The following is a 16,219-nucleotide window of genomic DNA, read 5'->3' on the forward strand; positions in this document are numbered from 1 at the left end:
CTATATTTGTGACTTGGCGGGCAAGCTTGTGTTCGGAGCAGTTATTTCTCATATTTTGGATGGAGAGAAATCTTAGAAGATATGGACCTCCAACTCTCATTCTTTCGACAAGATTTGGAAAGCCATCTTCTTCGATGTTAGCTCCAAGCATCACTTGCTCCACCATGGTTCTCTAGTGGACACTCCTAGGAATAGGCACATTGCTACTTTCTGGAGTCTAGTTATTTCTTTTCTTTCAGCCTCCTAGCCCACCTCTGTTGGGCTTGTAGGGTTGGAGTCTTTGTATAGCTTCTTCCCCCCCTCCCCAGCTCTACCTGTGTATCCTGCCCCCCCCCCCTTTTTGCTCTTCCTCGCTTTGGTAATTTACTTTATTCACCAAAAAAAACCAACAATGATCAATCGTATCAGAGATATTAGGGGGGGGTGGGGAAACACTACCTGAAACTGAACCTGACGGTCAAGCAAGAACCAGGTCTGAAGATGGGTTTGATTCTCAGCCTAGGAGTACACTTTAAGAGGTCAGATTGGGCAGATTGAATCGCCTAGGGGAAGGGATTTTACACCCAAAATCTGAGGAGGAGAGAGAAAGGAATGAGGGAGAGCAATACAGTTCTGTTGGGCTGCAACTACCGCCCAGAACTGGGTATACCAGCAAAGAATGATATCAGGAAATAAAGACAAGAACAGGGAGGAAGAAATAAGAGAGAGTACAGCTGAGAGGGACAGGTTAAGAACCACAAGGAAGGAGAGTAGAGGAGGTAGCTCACGCGACACTCACACCCATGAGGTACAATTCTCAATTTTCATTCTATATTCAACTCTGTCTAAGGTGCTCTTTGGTATCATCTATGTTTTTTGTTTATGGTCTATTTAAAAAATAAATAAATAAATAAATGAAAACCATTTTTTATAAAAATGAAAAGTGTTTGGTAACCATTAGACATAATAGAGTATAGAACGAGAAACCGTTTAGAAACCAACTATGTGTAAATAATTTTAATTGGTGGGTTAGGGGATTCCCCCCCTTCAACCATCTTCCTCATAAAATATAATATTAGATACAATATAATAATTTTAATTCTTTTACTTGATGAATTTTGAGTTGACATCTCTCTGGTGCAGTGGAAGGAGGCGAAGTAGAGGAAGGCGTACCAAGCTGAGACATCATGCGTTGGAGGCCAAGCAACTGATCCAAAGAAAAGGTGTGCAGAGGCGGGGATAGATGGTTGGGAAATATCGGCGACCTCAGAGAAATACACATGGGAGCATATGGAACAATGTTTCCCACCACATCCTCCTTTCGGACGACCATGAAGTTTCCATCATGTCTCACAGTGTGTCTAGGTTTCCCAAAGTAATCACACTTTACGGGTTCCCAAAGTTTTCAACCAGGTATTCTTTGCAGCAGCCTTGGTTGGCATCGGAATGTCGCCCATGAGACACCCCGATAAAGTGATTACCACGAATGGTAAGGAGGTAGGCACGTGATCAGGCAAGGTTAATTGGTCCGATTCAACTTGGTTAGACTTGGCTGGAGAGAGGAGTGATGGGGATGAGTTCCAACACAACTCATATCATTACTCCCAAGTCCTCCTATGGAGGTACCACTACTCTCCGACACAGAGCCGGAATATCAATCACGAAAGAAAAATGGAATTCTGTAAATACCTCACAAAAAGAGGGCAAACACCAGCTGTGGCAACTATAGGCGGCAGCAGTAATGGCAAGGAGCGCCATGGAAACAGCAGTAGGGGCCAAGGCAGTTAGAATTACAAATTTGCCCTTAAGCCAATCCTTACCTTAATCGACCCTATTTCTAAAAACACCCTGGAGCTCACCTCTTCCTGCAACTCATTCTCTGCCGACGAAGTTCTAACCACTGATCGACCCAGGAGCTCAGAGCAACCTGCAATCAGCTCCTCTCTTCCTTCCTTTCACATGGTAATGAAGTCCTAGGTAGGAGTAATCCCACTAGGAGCCAGGGTAATGAGGTCACACACAAAGGCTGGCCGATTGGGTTAGGGTTTACTAATTTAGGGCAAAACTAGGGTTAGGGTTGGATATTGGGAAAGGGGTTTATAGGGTATTAATGGGCAGGCCTAGGAGATTAATATGGTATAAAGAAGTTAGGGTTTTGATGAGTTTTAAAATTCTGCAATATTGGGCAGAATTGAATTTTAGGGTTTTGGGTTTTATGGGAGATGAGGGGGGGTTAGGGTTTGAGTGGTCTGATTGGGCTGAAAGTAGGATCGAGTGTAGGGGGTAGGGTGGGGGATGTATGCTGGAAGTTTGGGACAGATCTGATGGTGGGATGATGGCTGCTTAGAAACTAAGCTAAGGTTCAAAGGTAGAAGTTGCAGGTTTAATGGAGGGGATGTAAAACTGTCTTTGAAATATGGTTGGATCGATGGGGGGCAAGGATGGCTTAGGTTGGAGGATGAAGAAGGGAAAGATGTATGCAGAAATTGAGAGTAACTTACTGATTGAAGAACCAGCAATGGCAGCAGCTAGAAACTTGAAGAAACCTCCCGATCTTCACGATGCAAGGAGTCGTAGGAGTCCACCCACCCTGTACCACCTTGAGATCCACAAAGATGCAAGCTCAGAGAGCAATAGGCTATGGCAGCAGCAAGCTAGAAGCAAGAATCTTTTAATTGCACTGTGGGGGAGCCTCCCACGAATTGCTTTATTTATAACGGAGGCTGATCCATCAATCAGCCAATCAGCCCTACTCAGAGTAGGAGTTGTAGTCCTAGCTCTGAATCCCAATTACAATATGATCAGATCTTATAATATGATTTAAAAAAAAAAACAAATCCTCCTTTAGAAATCATGGAGGGGGAGAAACAAAACAATAACTAATTAAAAAGGTCAAATGACCATTATACCTTTAACTAAAGTACTGAAAAAAAACTATGGAAACTCCAACGAAAAAAAAAAACAGCAACAAATCAACAGCCCTTTCAAGGCTTCTTATTCCTCTTCCTAGTGCTTGGACCTGCATCACACGGACCCTCCTTAGCTCTTGTTCCATTTTTTACCGCTTGCCAACCAACAGCTCTCTAATCTCTATTGCTCTAATGGCGACCCCATGCTCCAATCGGCAATCTATAGTGGATTTTTTAAGAGGAAAAGTGAATAGAAGCCGCCTCTTTTTAGAGAAGAAAGATTAAAAGACCTTTTCTAAAGAGTTCCTTTCACCCTTCTAAACCCTAAACAGTTCAATTGAGATTAAAGGAAAACCCCAGAAAAGAAATACAATGAGGGAATAGAACTCGGAAGACTTTCTCATCTCTCTCCTTCCCCTCTCTCTTCTCTACCTAAGCTATGTCAAGATCTCTTCAGGATTGTATCACTGCAAGACAGTAAACCCATCAACCCTGCGCTGGCCTGCACCTGAACGAAAGAACAAAGTAGATCTACACAGCGGCTTAGTCATGGAATGAGGTCTTGCCAAAATCTCTGAGATATCTCGGTTTTTTGAAGCTCCAAGACGAGACAGAAGACGAGTTAAGGAAACTGCATCGACTCGAGATCTCGGTATTATCTCAGTATCTCGGCGAGATCTTTGTATTATCTCGGTATTTTACATTAATTGTATGCTTTCTACTACTAAATTGTGTACAATAGGGCCTATTAGTACGTCGCAGCCTACCAACCTAGGGTCCGAAGTCAAACTCTTAAGTGTAGGGTTGGGATATATATATGTTGGGCCTTTGATCCCATGGGTTTCTAATGTAATAGGCCACTTTTATGGGCCTAAAATATGGGTATATAGGTTGCATACGGGATTAGCCCAATACTTAGTTTATTTTTATGTTTTTTAATTGAACCGATTCAAATTGGTTGCATCCAATTGGTTCAATTTAAGTGATCATGTGACTTGGTTAAGTGATCATGTGACAACTTAAGTGGTCATGTGATGTAAGTTGGGCTGGATTAGGACTCTATAAGTCCAGCCATGTTTTGAGTCTATTTCTTTTAGTATTTTAGTTTCCTAGTTGGTTTAAGTTACCTAATAGCTTAGGGATAAGGTTAGGCCATTCCTTTTTAGTGTCTAAGTCTATTTTTGAGTCTTCTATGTAAGTTTGTAAGGGAGGCCAGCATTATATACGAATTTGATTAATGAAAAAGCTTTTGTTTGCTGCCATAGCTGCTGCTCTGCTCTGTTGAGTGAACCTTGTGAGTAATATCAAGGCTACCTTGTGGGTAATATCAAGGTGAAGGGATTGGTGGACTCCGATCGACTCCTTGCATCTTGTAGATCGGGAGGTCCTTCAAAGCTGCTACCATTGAAGATTTAATCTTTCAAATAAGTAGTTTATTAATTCAGCATTTAACCTTCTTCCTCTAATCCTCTAACCTAAGCTCCATCTACTCCTATTATCATCCCTTCCATTAATCCATAGATCCATTAGAATCCTAAAACCCTAAATCCAATTCTGTCCTAAATTGCAGAATTTTGTAACTCATCCAAACCCTAACTTCTTTATACCAAAATAACCCCCTAGACCTGCCCATTAATACCCTATAAACCTCTTTCCTAAAATCTGCCCCTAAACCCTAGATCTTACAAACAGTCCATTTTCATAAGGCATCCTACCCAAAACCCTAGAATTCCAACCTCAACCAAATTTGATCCAACTTATACCATTAGACTCATAAAATTCTGCACATCATTACCAAATAAAACCCTAAGTCGAAACCCTAACCATAACCCTAATTCTACCCTAATTAGCCTAAGCTGTCCCAATCGACCAGCCTTGTTAAGAGATCCTATTACCCTGGTTCCTAGTGGGATTACTCCTACCTAGGACTACATTAACTGAGGCACCACCACCTCCACCACCACGACCACCATGCTCACGACTCTGTTGTGGATACCTGAAATAACCCACCGGTTGACGACTATCCAAAAGCAGACGAAATGATGCAGAAGATTGAGAAACAGCAGCGTAAGGTGAAGAATAGAATATCTGCTCCAACAGACTCGTGGGGTGACACAGAAAATCTAGAGAGCTCTGAAGCAACTGTGAATATTCATTGTAATCGCTCATTAAGTCTGAAGTCTGTAATTGATGCCAAAGCGCTTGAGACTGCATACATTGCTGATATATTTGAGAAGATGGAAAAAGGGTAGCTAGAGAATCCGAAATGGTCAACTGGATAGCAGGAGAAATGGGCGTTGGAGGTATCAATCTAATGTTTTCTGGGAAGCTGAGTTTTGCTCTGTTTCCTCTAAATCTAAGAGCAGCTGCTTCTGCTGTATCAAATGTCCCTTACCAAACTCTTGCAGCTTTGTGTGGATCCCTTATTTCTGCTGCCCATTTGCCCCATGGCCTTTGTCTCACTCCTCTATATCTTCTCCTCCTCTCTCCCTCTCCTTCTCCATAAGAAGCTCTCTGATCTTCTCTGGTAGTGATAATCGTTGGAGTTGCCACTGCAGTAGTTGTTGTCATAGAGCTCTGACCACCTTCTTTTACTGTAGAGAAGAAAATATTAAAAAGAGAAAGAGGAGAGAGACAGTTCTAGAATACCCTCTAAAGCTTGGTGGTGCTGTGGTGGAGATGGTAATATCCAGAAGGGAAGATTAATAAATAAAAAAGGATAATTCTACACTGTTCAATCTGGTACACGTAAAGAGTTGGAGTTCTAGAAGCTTAACAGTCCTCAAGCGGTGGAGATGAAGAATATGACTCACACAACGAATCCATCTCTGCTTTCTTGAACCCAACTGGCCACGTCTCTTCCATCTCAAACCCTTCTCACTACCACTACCACCACCACCTACCATCTTCTTCTCACCACCACCCCCAAACCAACCTTTCATCATCGTCTTCTTCAGCTCTGTTTAAACCCAATCTATCGAATTATCGACAGCTTCAAACACAGCAAATTCGATGCTAAATATTGACATGGTGTGGTCCAGAGGCCTAAGGTCGCCTGAAATGGAGTTGGAGGTAATCAGAAGGGGCTGCTGCTATTCGGTTCCTTTGTTTCCAAGTGATTTGAATCCTCTACAGTCGAGAGACTGGGGTTGCACTTAGGATTGAAGTCATTTAAAAGAAAGGGCAATTTGGTCATATAGACATTTATCTAACTTTTATCTAACGTTTTGGGTTCCAGGGGGTACCAGGGGTTACGTCTGTAATTTGGAGAAACACAGGGGGAAGTGTAATTTAGGCATTCATCAAGGGGGGTCCGTGTAATTTACCCCCAAAAAAAAGAATTAAGTAACGATAAAGCTGAACCAGACGACCTTAGGGAGCCAGAAGAATGGCCACGTACACAGACATAGTCCACACTGGATGACCCTCTCTACTCTTGGACAGTCACCTTAGCTTCCATGTTTAAGATTCTCAGCTCAAGGAAACTAAGTCATTTAGAAGAAAGGGCAATTTGGCCATATAGACATTTTATCTAACATTCTGGGTCCCAGGGGGTACCAGGGGTTACATCTGTAATTTGGAGAAACACAGGGGGGAAGTGTAATTTAGGCATTCATCAAGGGGAGTCCCTGTAATTTAAGCAAAAAAAAAAGAACTAAGTAATGATACAGCTGAACCAGACGATCTCAGGGAGCCTGAAGAATGGCCACATACACAGCCATAGTCTACACTGGATGACCTTCACTACTCTTGGACTGTCACCTTAACTTCCATGTTTAAGATTCTCAGCTCAAGGAAAATCCTCCACTGATGGGGCTCAATGAAACCTATCCGAGTGCTATGCATGGATGGAAGTGACAAAGAAGCAGATCCCTCCACCACACCCCAAAAAAATAGGGGTAATTAACACGGATGAAAAATGAGAGAATTACCTTTAGTTGTCCCAGAAGAAAGGACAAACATCTCTCTCTCAGCTCTCCCGCATTTTTCCTAGATATACTGCTACCTGCAAATGTATGAGTACATGTCATGAATCATTTAAATCGGTAAAGAGAGAAAGAAGAAAAGGCAAGTTCTACAGTGAATGCATCAATTTCAATGATGTAGAAGACTCGGACTGAAAAATAAAATAAAATAAAAAAACACTTATTATGTCCTCAAAAAAGCCATTAATGTCTAAAGACCACTTGATTCAAACTTCAAACTAAGGGCCATAACCAAGTGCAAGTCCTACTTTTGTAGGATCCTAGGAGAGGCGTATTGGAGACAGTCTTATCCTATGGCTTTTTTGCACAAAGTGGGTGTCTCAGACTCGAACCAATGTGTCTTCACGCTGGCAGCCTGAGTTTTTAACCATCACACCAAGCAATTATACTTTATGCTAAGGAAACCCAAAAAAAAAAACAACTTAGATTTCTGCCCTATTTAAAATAATAATATAAATTCAGAAAGTTACCTCAGGAAATTATAGTGGAAAATTCTATTTCAAAAATATATATATGTAGTGGAAACTTTGCCAATCATACAGAGATCTAGCACCCAAATAGTTAAAATTCGATCTAAATACCTATCATGGATTTGTATGAAAAGAAAATTTTACACGAGATGACAAACCCTGAAGCTACCAATTGAATCCAAATCTAGGTAGTGATACATGTTTGATAAACAAAACACATAATTGTATTTTATTTATTCTTTTCCATTAAGTAGCTACTGTTGTACTAAATATTACTTAGAAGGGGCTTCCACCACATGTATATAGATGTATGGTATAATACACTTCATCAGCTACAGTCTCACACATGCAAAATGTTACATTACGAAGAAAAAAATCCCTCAAAATCCACAGAGAGCATATCCATAGCTAGTTGAAAGCAGAAAAATTGAAGATAATGCACAAAAGCTCCAATTTAGCCTCAGAGAGGAAACAGAACCTACTAATAATCAGCTACAGAAAGGCAATAAAACCAGAAAACAAAACCTATTTTTCCCATAAACTGCTAAACCATAGCAGCTACAGTATACCACAAAATAACATCAGAACATAAGGATAAGAAAGAAATCATGTGCATAATCAAATCGAAAAGCCCATCACCTAGACTATACACTCAATAAAGACTAGCATTGCATATATTTCAAGTTAATTAGCAAATGATATAAACTCATAATCATAACTGATAAGATAACATTAAATTAATCAGAAGAACAGACTGCAGATGGTGGTCTACATTAGAGAGATCAAAGCCAGAAAAGGATATACCTAAGCTCAGACCATCAAGCAAAACAAGAAAGGCACCATGCAAGAATGCATAATCAGATCCTAGACTTCCCTCTGTCACATTTATAAAATCAACCCAAGATAAGAGATCTCTCACGGTAAGCATCCTCCCTGTCTGTAACTGATTGAACCACTGTTGGCCACAACATGTTAAAGTAAGGTGAATATCAGTGATCTAATAAGATTAAACAGAGTCTGAGAGGCATAAAATTTTCTTGAGATAAAATAACATGAGGCCATATAATTGCAGTAAAACAAGTAAACCCCATAATTTGACTAAAACTGCAAACCATTCTCAGGAAAATAAACATTAATATCCTAAAAAATCAGACTAGTAAATGGAATTCCCTTGGTTTAACAAAGAATGCAAGTAGAATAGATGTTTACATTTGACAGTTAACAATGCCTAAAACTAGAATGTTCTAAAACTCATCAGAGCTATCTTGGCTAGGTTACTCCCTCCAATCCACCATCAGAGACCTTTTGCAAGCAGGATCAGCACAGCTACTTTGCTTAAATTTCCCAAAAGCAGACATGCAGTTGAACATCAATAATTTCACCCATACGATTGGAACTATCCGACCCATGACCAAGCAGGATTGAACTTGGGGATGGAAATTTTTTTACCTGACCTGCCTAACATGACAAAACTTGGATAATTAATAATCAGCTTGTATAAAGTTTCACCCACTTTGCCTGTTAATAGGTGTGGCTGTGTTGGATCTAGATATGGCCACCAGACCAATCGGGCTCTTGCACCCTCACTCTATTCACCAAATTACACACATTCAACTAGGATTTAATTGTTTAAAGATCCATGCTTGGCCTTAGTAAAGTGTTTCCAAAATCCTCCACACTATAACCACCACACCCAACTATACATGATACAGGTTAACCCAAATAAACAATACACGATACAGGTTAACCCAAATACGCTCAAATATATGTATCAGGTTCAGGTAGGACCCATATAACTCATTTATTATCAGTCTGATTTGGGTTGGGCTGCTGCACCATGATCTGCCTCAACCCACCCAGTGCCACTCTTTGTCGAATTCCAACAAGATTGCTTGATTTTTCTGTTCCAACTGTCAAGGCTTTCATATTTTAACTCCTTTCTCTTTTTTCTCTGTTACTTTGTATGCATTTCAGAATTCATGCTTTTTCCTTAACTGACTGACTGTTGTCCCATTATTTAGTCCCATTAATAATTTTTTTTTCTCTCTAGAAAGAATCTGCACATTGCAAGGCGGCAGCCACTATTTAGAATTCTCCCATTATTTAAGGCGGTACCATTATCCTCAATTTGTGATTTGTTATTTAAGGAGGAACCATTTTGTCCTCTAAGCATAGTGTTCTGCTTAAATCTAGGCCATCAGTTCCTCCTAAAGGGAAAAGGTTAAATGGAGGATGATACTCTTTGTAGAAATTTAGAGAATAGGAATAAAAAGAAACTGAAGAATTTTCTTATAACAAGAGAAGATCCATTACAACACTTTGTATAGATTCAAGTGCACTTTAAGAGGAACGCACATAAATGCATTTGCACTTTAACAGGGTTGACCAGTGAGAATTTGCAACCAATTCAATAGATACTGTATACTACTATACTTGCCTAACTTATTAGCATATTCATCACACTTTAATCTTGGGATTGCTTATCCCTGTACAGACTTTGTGATTTAGTAATGCAACATAATGCGAAATAGGAAACTAATATACACACATACATATTATACACTCAAACAATGCCAATACAACAACAACACCTCAGCCTTACCCCAACTAAATGGGGTCGGCTTCATGGATCCTTTCAAAAACAAAGTAAGAAAATGAAGAGGACTGCATGTTAAACATGAAGAAATGGGATAAGAAAAACAAGTAATGGCAAATGAAAAATCTATGTAATAAGGACTCTTGGTTTTTCAAATTATTCCCAATGATGTAACATAAAGCTTTTCTACTCATACAACAATGTTACGACTTACGACATACACATTACTTTTTTCTCTTAAATTAAGTTTGTAAAAGATGCATTTTATAAACACAATCATTGATGCTATAAATCTCACTAGCAAAGGAGAAATTTATTCCCAATTCTATGACTAAAATCAATGTAATAAGGACTCTTGGTTTTTCAAATTTTGCAGCATGACACCCTAATTCTTGTTCATGTCATATCAAACGCCAACAATCTTTTCTATGTAGGCCTACACATATTACAGCAGTTCTCATGTTAGACAGCCATATGCATGTCACTGAGCCCTAAGCCTGCATTCTTCTTGTTTAGCTTTAAATATATATATATATATATATATATATATATATCAGTATTGGGAATTGAAAACTGGACATACTTCCCAGAAGTTAAGCATTGGATCCGTGATGTATAAGAGTTCCGATTTGACAAATCTGCAGCAATGAAAGTAAGAAAAAACAATTAGTGAACAGTCCATCTAGAAGTTTATGTTATAAACATGTCTTTTGTTATTTTAGATTATTAATATACCTCTGCACAGCAATACTTCTAAGCTCATTTATGTCGCTAACGGAGGGAACCCATATCTCAGTGAACCGATTTCGGAGAGCTGGAGATAACTCCTTCTTCCCATAATCACCACCAGGATTCATCGTAGCAAGAAGGAAGAAACCTGGATGTGCAGTTATCTCCTCCAAAACAGAGCCACCTTTCTCAGCCAAAGACTGGAAGTAACAACAAAGAAAGAAATGAGGGCAGAGAATAACCCAAAACAAAAAGTAAACAAGGAACTAAAATGAAGCACGCATAGTAACGAACTAAAATGAAGCATTCATTAAGGTAAATTCATATCTCATAACACTAAGAGATGACCTCAACATTAAATAAAGTATTTAAGAGACAACTGCAGGGTTTTCTACGAAAACAAAGAAAAAAAAAAAGAAACATGTAATCATTCCATCTACCATGTGTGGATGTAAAACATTTTCCAAGGAAACTAAATTACCAAATAATGTTTTGTCCAACCATATAGACAAGCAAGGAACAAACAATTAAAATGTTTATATGTTCAATGAAAGGTTGCCACAATGCAGTGTCCAAAAATCAATCCATAAGTCCACCATAACATTATAATACACCACCACTTCACAAGCTTAAATTGCACTCCTCAAGCCACAACCAGCATGGTTGCACTTTATAATTGTTTCCAGAAATAGAAATTAGAAAAGAAAATTTCTAACTTACTACCATACTCCTCAAATTTCATCATAGCTAAACACCTTATACAATTTTCTGCTTTAAGGCTAAAGTAAGAAAGAGACACCACTTCTCTACTAGGAGTAAACTGACAAGGGAGAATTTTCCCAGGCATGTAGAGGGAAGAATCATCTTTTTGAAGGGTAGGGACAAATGCTAGGAATTGGATCTTTGAACACATTACCGAATTTAGGATAAGCATAAGCTAAAAAAATTTTCCTCTTTTCAAATCCTAGACAAACATGTATAAGACTCTACGTGATAGCCATGTTACAGGCTGCTGGCTTAAATGATTGGGAATTTCAGACCCACTAAACAGGCCTATCAACAATACAGAGCTGGCTGGATCAGCCCAACATTACTCCTCCCTTGAATGTAGAAGCCAAGTATAAACTAGCCACCTTAGAAGTCTTTCACGGAACACATACATAAAATGAGACTTTCCTCCCCCTCCCCCCCCCCCCAAAAAAAAAAAAAAAAGAAAATGAAAAAAGTTGTCCCCAATGTCAAAAGACTTCAACTGTGTTCAAAGACATAACTATTGCTAAATAATAAGCATTTGCATCCTTTTTTTTTCAAAGCTTCAACCAGAGCCATTTTCTCCTTTCCTCGTCTTTTCAACACCAATATTTCCGCCAGACATCCACTGCATAGGCAGAACCATCTCCATCAACCATCACCCATCATGTCACCTACTGAAACTATCCTAGGGGGTGTCACTTTTTTTTTAAGGCGCCCATCTAACTCATCAAAACCACTCACTCTAACTCAACAAAATCCAACCAACTAATACACAGGCTGTTATAGGCTTTGCCTTGCTAAACTGCTCAGTGGGTAGGCTGCTCAGGCATCAGCCATGTTCCCACTTCCCAATAGGCCTGTCAATGAATCAGATTCAGCATCAAATTTGATTGTGATCAATAAGTTACTGATCCACTTCAATTAGATCCGATCCAATTATGAGTGGTAGGATTAATGATTGGATCAGATCTGCAAACATCATAATCCAATCCAATTAATTTCACAAACATCAAGTCTCTTGGCAGTGACAAACAATCGCCTTTCATCGCTGATATGAGTATCTCAAATAATATCCTTCCCTGCAATGAGATTTTTTTTTTTGGTGAATAAATAATTCATTACCAAAACCCCAAAACGGTGAGGGAAAAGGAGGAGGGAGAATACACAGGAGGGGGAAGGAAGCATGGAAAAAGAACTCGGTCGAAACTGACCGAAACCACCGAGATATCTCGATTTTACAAGAAACCGAGACATGTTAAGCAGGGAGTTTTAAAAGTTCATGGTTTCGGTTGGTTTCGGTGGATTTCGACTGGTTTCGACCATATTTCGTTAGTTTCGACCTGAATACCTATATAAGTGTAACTTATCCCCATCGAAACTTGATGAAACCTGGATGGAAACCAGGACAGACAATTATTTATGCCAGAAACCAGGCCTAGCACTTATTTATGCCTAATATCATTTAAGTAAATGTTTTCATTTACTTAAGATATTATTCATTGTTGTGCCCTGGGGTTTAGATAGTGCTCTCCTTAGATCCCACTCCCCCCCCCCCCCCGGTTTTCCCCTCTCTACATTCCCCCTTGTTTCTTTTTCCCTTTCGCCCCTCTTGGGCTTTGGTAATATAATTTTTTATTCACCAAAAAAAAAGATATTATTCATAAATAAGCAAATACCCCCTACTTGAATCTAATAAAAATAGTTAAAAAATAAAATTCCAAAAGGATAAAAATACAACCCCCCAAGTTCAAGAATAAAAATTGGATTTTCGACGGTCAATGCAATTTTCAACTTTTAACAAATCCAAGATTGCTTAAATTTGCTTTATATTAAAGGAGTTATGTTTCGGTCAAAGTTAATTTGGTATGCGCGAATGCTGTCAAAATGGCTCTGAATGGAAATAATTTTTTAAGCATCAAAACAAATGAATATTTTACCGCACTTTTTGTTTTTAGCAATGTTTTACCATATTAAGATTTATGGAATTTATAGATTTGAGAAAAACCCCAACATTTGAAAGCTTAAAATTTCACCTACCGCCGAAAATCCAATTTTTGTTCTTGAACTAGGGGGTTGACTTTTTATCCTTTTGGAATTTGATTTTTTAACTATTTTTATTGGATTCAAATAGGGGGGTATTTGTTTATTTATGAATAATATCGTAAGTAATGATATTAGGCATAAATAAAGCATAAATAAGTGTTTGTCTTCACAACTGTGATTCTCAGTACACTGTGTGTATACTAGTAAACTTGGGTAAAAAACCACAAGTATTATTTTGAGTTTTTTTTTTTTTTTTTGGTGAAAACAGTTCATGCATTGTGTTTAAAATGTCAAAAATAGGCTATATACAAAAAATCAGACCTAAAAAACCATTTTTGGGCCTCGAAACCATTGTCTCGAGTTGGCTGGGAAAAAGTACCAGATTTCGACCTGGTTTCGGTAGGTTTCGACCATATCTCGGTTTCAGCCTGGTTGAAACCAGGTCGAAACCTGAGATCTTGAACCTTGGAAGGAAGGGGGGCTATATACAGCACCTGGCCGTAAAAGGAAGGGACAGGAGGCTGGATCGGGAAAGCAGGTAAACCCCAAGAGATAACAATACAGTTGTTCCTTGGGGAATCAACAACAGAACGATGAGGCAACTAGTAAAGCTTAGAGCTAACATCAAAGAAGATGGATTTCCAAATCAAGTCAAAAGAACATGAGTTGGAGGTCCATATTCGAAGATTCCGCTCCATCCAAATATTGAGTAATGGTGGAACCAAACACAAGCTTGCACACAGTATCACAAATAGAGCTACCTGAGAAGGTCATGTCCATCCAAAGCCACTCCATTGAGAAGGGAAGGATTCTTCTGTGACGAGGCCAGCAGCTATCCAAGGCCTTTTTCCAAACTGAGGCTATGAAGGGGCAAAAGAAGAAAAGGTGATCAATGTCCTCCAAACCATTCCAACAAACAACACAAGATGAAACAGGCATCTGTCTATACCCCCGAGAAAAATTTTGGGGGTTCTGGTTCGTGTTTGGTGTAAAATGTGAAAAAAGGCATGTGTATCAATATGTATCGATACATATCGATACATTTAAAAACCCAAACAAACGGTAATATTAGTACGTATCGAGTGTACCAATACATATCAACCGTATCGACATGTATCGGTCGCTACATATCGATACACTTGATACAACACATTTTTTTTGAAAAAAAAAAGAGACGTATCGGTCAGTATCTTATCGATACCGATACGTATCAGCCGATATGATACAGACTGATACTTTAATCCATGATAAGGGTATTATGTAATTTGGTTCAAGGGAATTTCCATAATTTTGGCTCAAGCATATTTTATTATTTTCAGTTTAGGGGTATTTGAAAGATTTTCTGTTTTGTAGTTTCCTAAAGTTTCTACTTACTTGAAAGGCAAATTTTAGTTACTAATCGGGTTACTTATTGTATAAGTAGCTAGTTGCTAAAAACCTAAAACACTACAAACTAGTTTTTTGGGGCCTAAGCAACTAAGAGTTGTGGAATTCCATGCCTAGATAACTGCTTTGTAAGTAATATGTAAGGATGGTTTTACTTTGGAATGGGAAAGTGAATTAATTTCCTGTTGATGGATGTGTATTTCATTGAGCCTTAATGTTCCTCAATGAGAGCTAGTATTAACTAAATAGAAGTTCTACAAAATTCCTTCTTGCCATTTTTCTTTGGATAGTTCACTACATTTCTATGCTCTTGCTTTGTTACATTGCAATCATCCTCATAGTTTCCTCTTGAATCCTGTTTAGCTTCAACTTATAACAGCTTCACTGTTTCTATCAAGATATATAAGAAATAGACCAACCTAGTTCTCATTAAATATCCACCACTTTCCCTCGTGATTCATTCCCCAACATTAATCGAGACAAATTTTAATTCCTGCTCGAGTTATATCCATTGGATTATTGGATCAATTTGGATCAGGCAATTTTCTTATCAAATTCCGGATCGGACAACTTCGGTATCAAATTCAAATCATGTTGAGGATGATTTGATTCAAATCCGACTCCCAGATCTGTTCAAGGCTACCCAGGGCATTTGAATGCCAAGTAAAACAAACTTGAACATGCTTGATAGCCCGGTTGAAATTTTTCTATCATTTCGTTTACATTAGATATAAATATACTGGGTCAGGATGGCAGCACCCACCTATGTAATAACTACGAGGGTTATGCCAAGCATTTAGCCCGAGACGCTGCTGCTCAAGCCATCCAATTCCCAGGTCACTCCTACACTTTAGTTTTCCTCAAATGCAATAATTTCCGACTCTATCCTTCAGCCAATTGGTCTACTGTTCTTGCTACCATAGTTGTCAAGGCAATCCAAGTGGTGGAGTGACACCTAGGTTCCTAGGTGACAAGGTGCCCACCTAGGCATCACCTAGGTGTCAAAAAACTAATATAATATAAGCATATTCATTATATGTTCCACTGTGAATAGGCATACACAATAACACCAGAAAATGTGCAGCTGAACAATAGTAAAGGTAATCATGTATATACTCAATAAATTTATATGATGCAGTTGAAGAGTATTGGTTTACACAATACTATGAATAATCAAACACAGTGGACAATATTTTCTTCAATCCCTCCCTCTATATGTAAGACTGAACTCACTAAACCAAGACAATTACAATGGTAAACCACAAATATCTATCAATTACCAACCTTAACAACACAGTTACCCCTACTTCTATTTTTACTAAAATTTTAGTCAATATATTCTTGGTCCTGCTTAACTCCATACGTTTT

At 38.7% G+C, this 16,219-nt stretch overlaps 1 protein-coding gene across 1 annotated transcript in view; it reads right to left on the minus strand.

The window, feature by feature from the left end:
* The window catches only part of LOC122655003 (midasin-like), a 130,552-nt gene that overhangs the window by 78,354 nt on the left and 35,979 nt on the right, over window positions 1–16,219 (minus strand). The window contains 4 exon segments of the mRNA XM_043849256.1: window positions 6,821–6,894; window positions 8,149–8,299; window positions 10,524–10,578; window positions 10,676–10,869. Of these exon segments, the coding sequence (XP_043705191.1) occupies window positions 6,821–6,894; window positions 8,149–8,299; window positions 10,524–10,578; window positions 10,676–10,869 (474 nt within the window).

Source organism: Telopea speciosissima, chromosome 3 (assembly GCF_018873765.1).
Source record: "Telopea speciosissima isolate NSW1024214 ecotype Mountain lineage chromosome 3, Tspe_v1, whole genome shotgun sequence".
Lineage (NCBI taxonomy): Eukaryota > Viridiplantae > Streptophyta > Magnoliopsida > Proteales > Proteaceae > Telopea > Telopea speciosissima.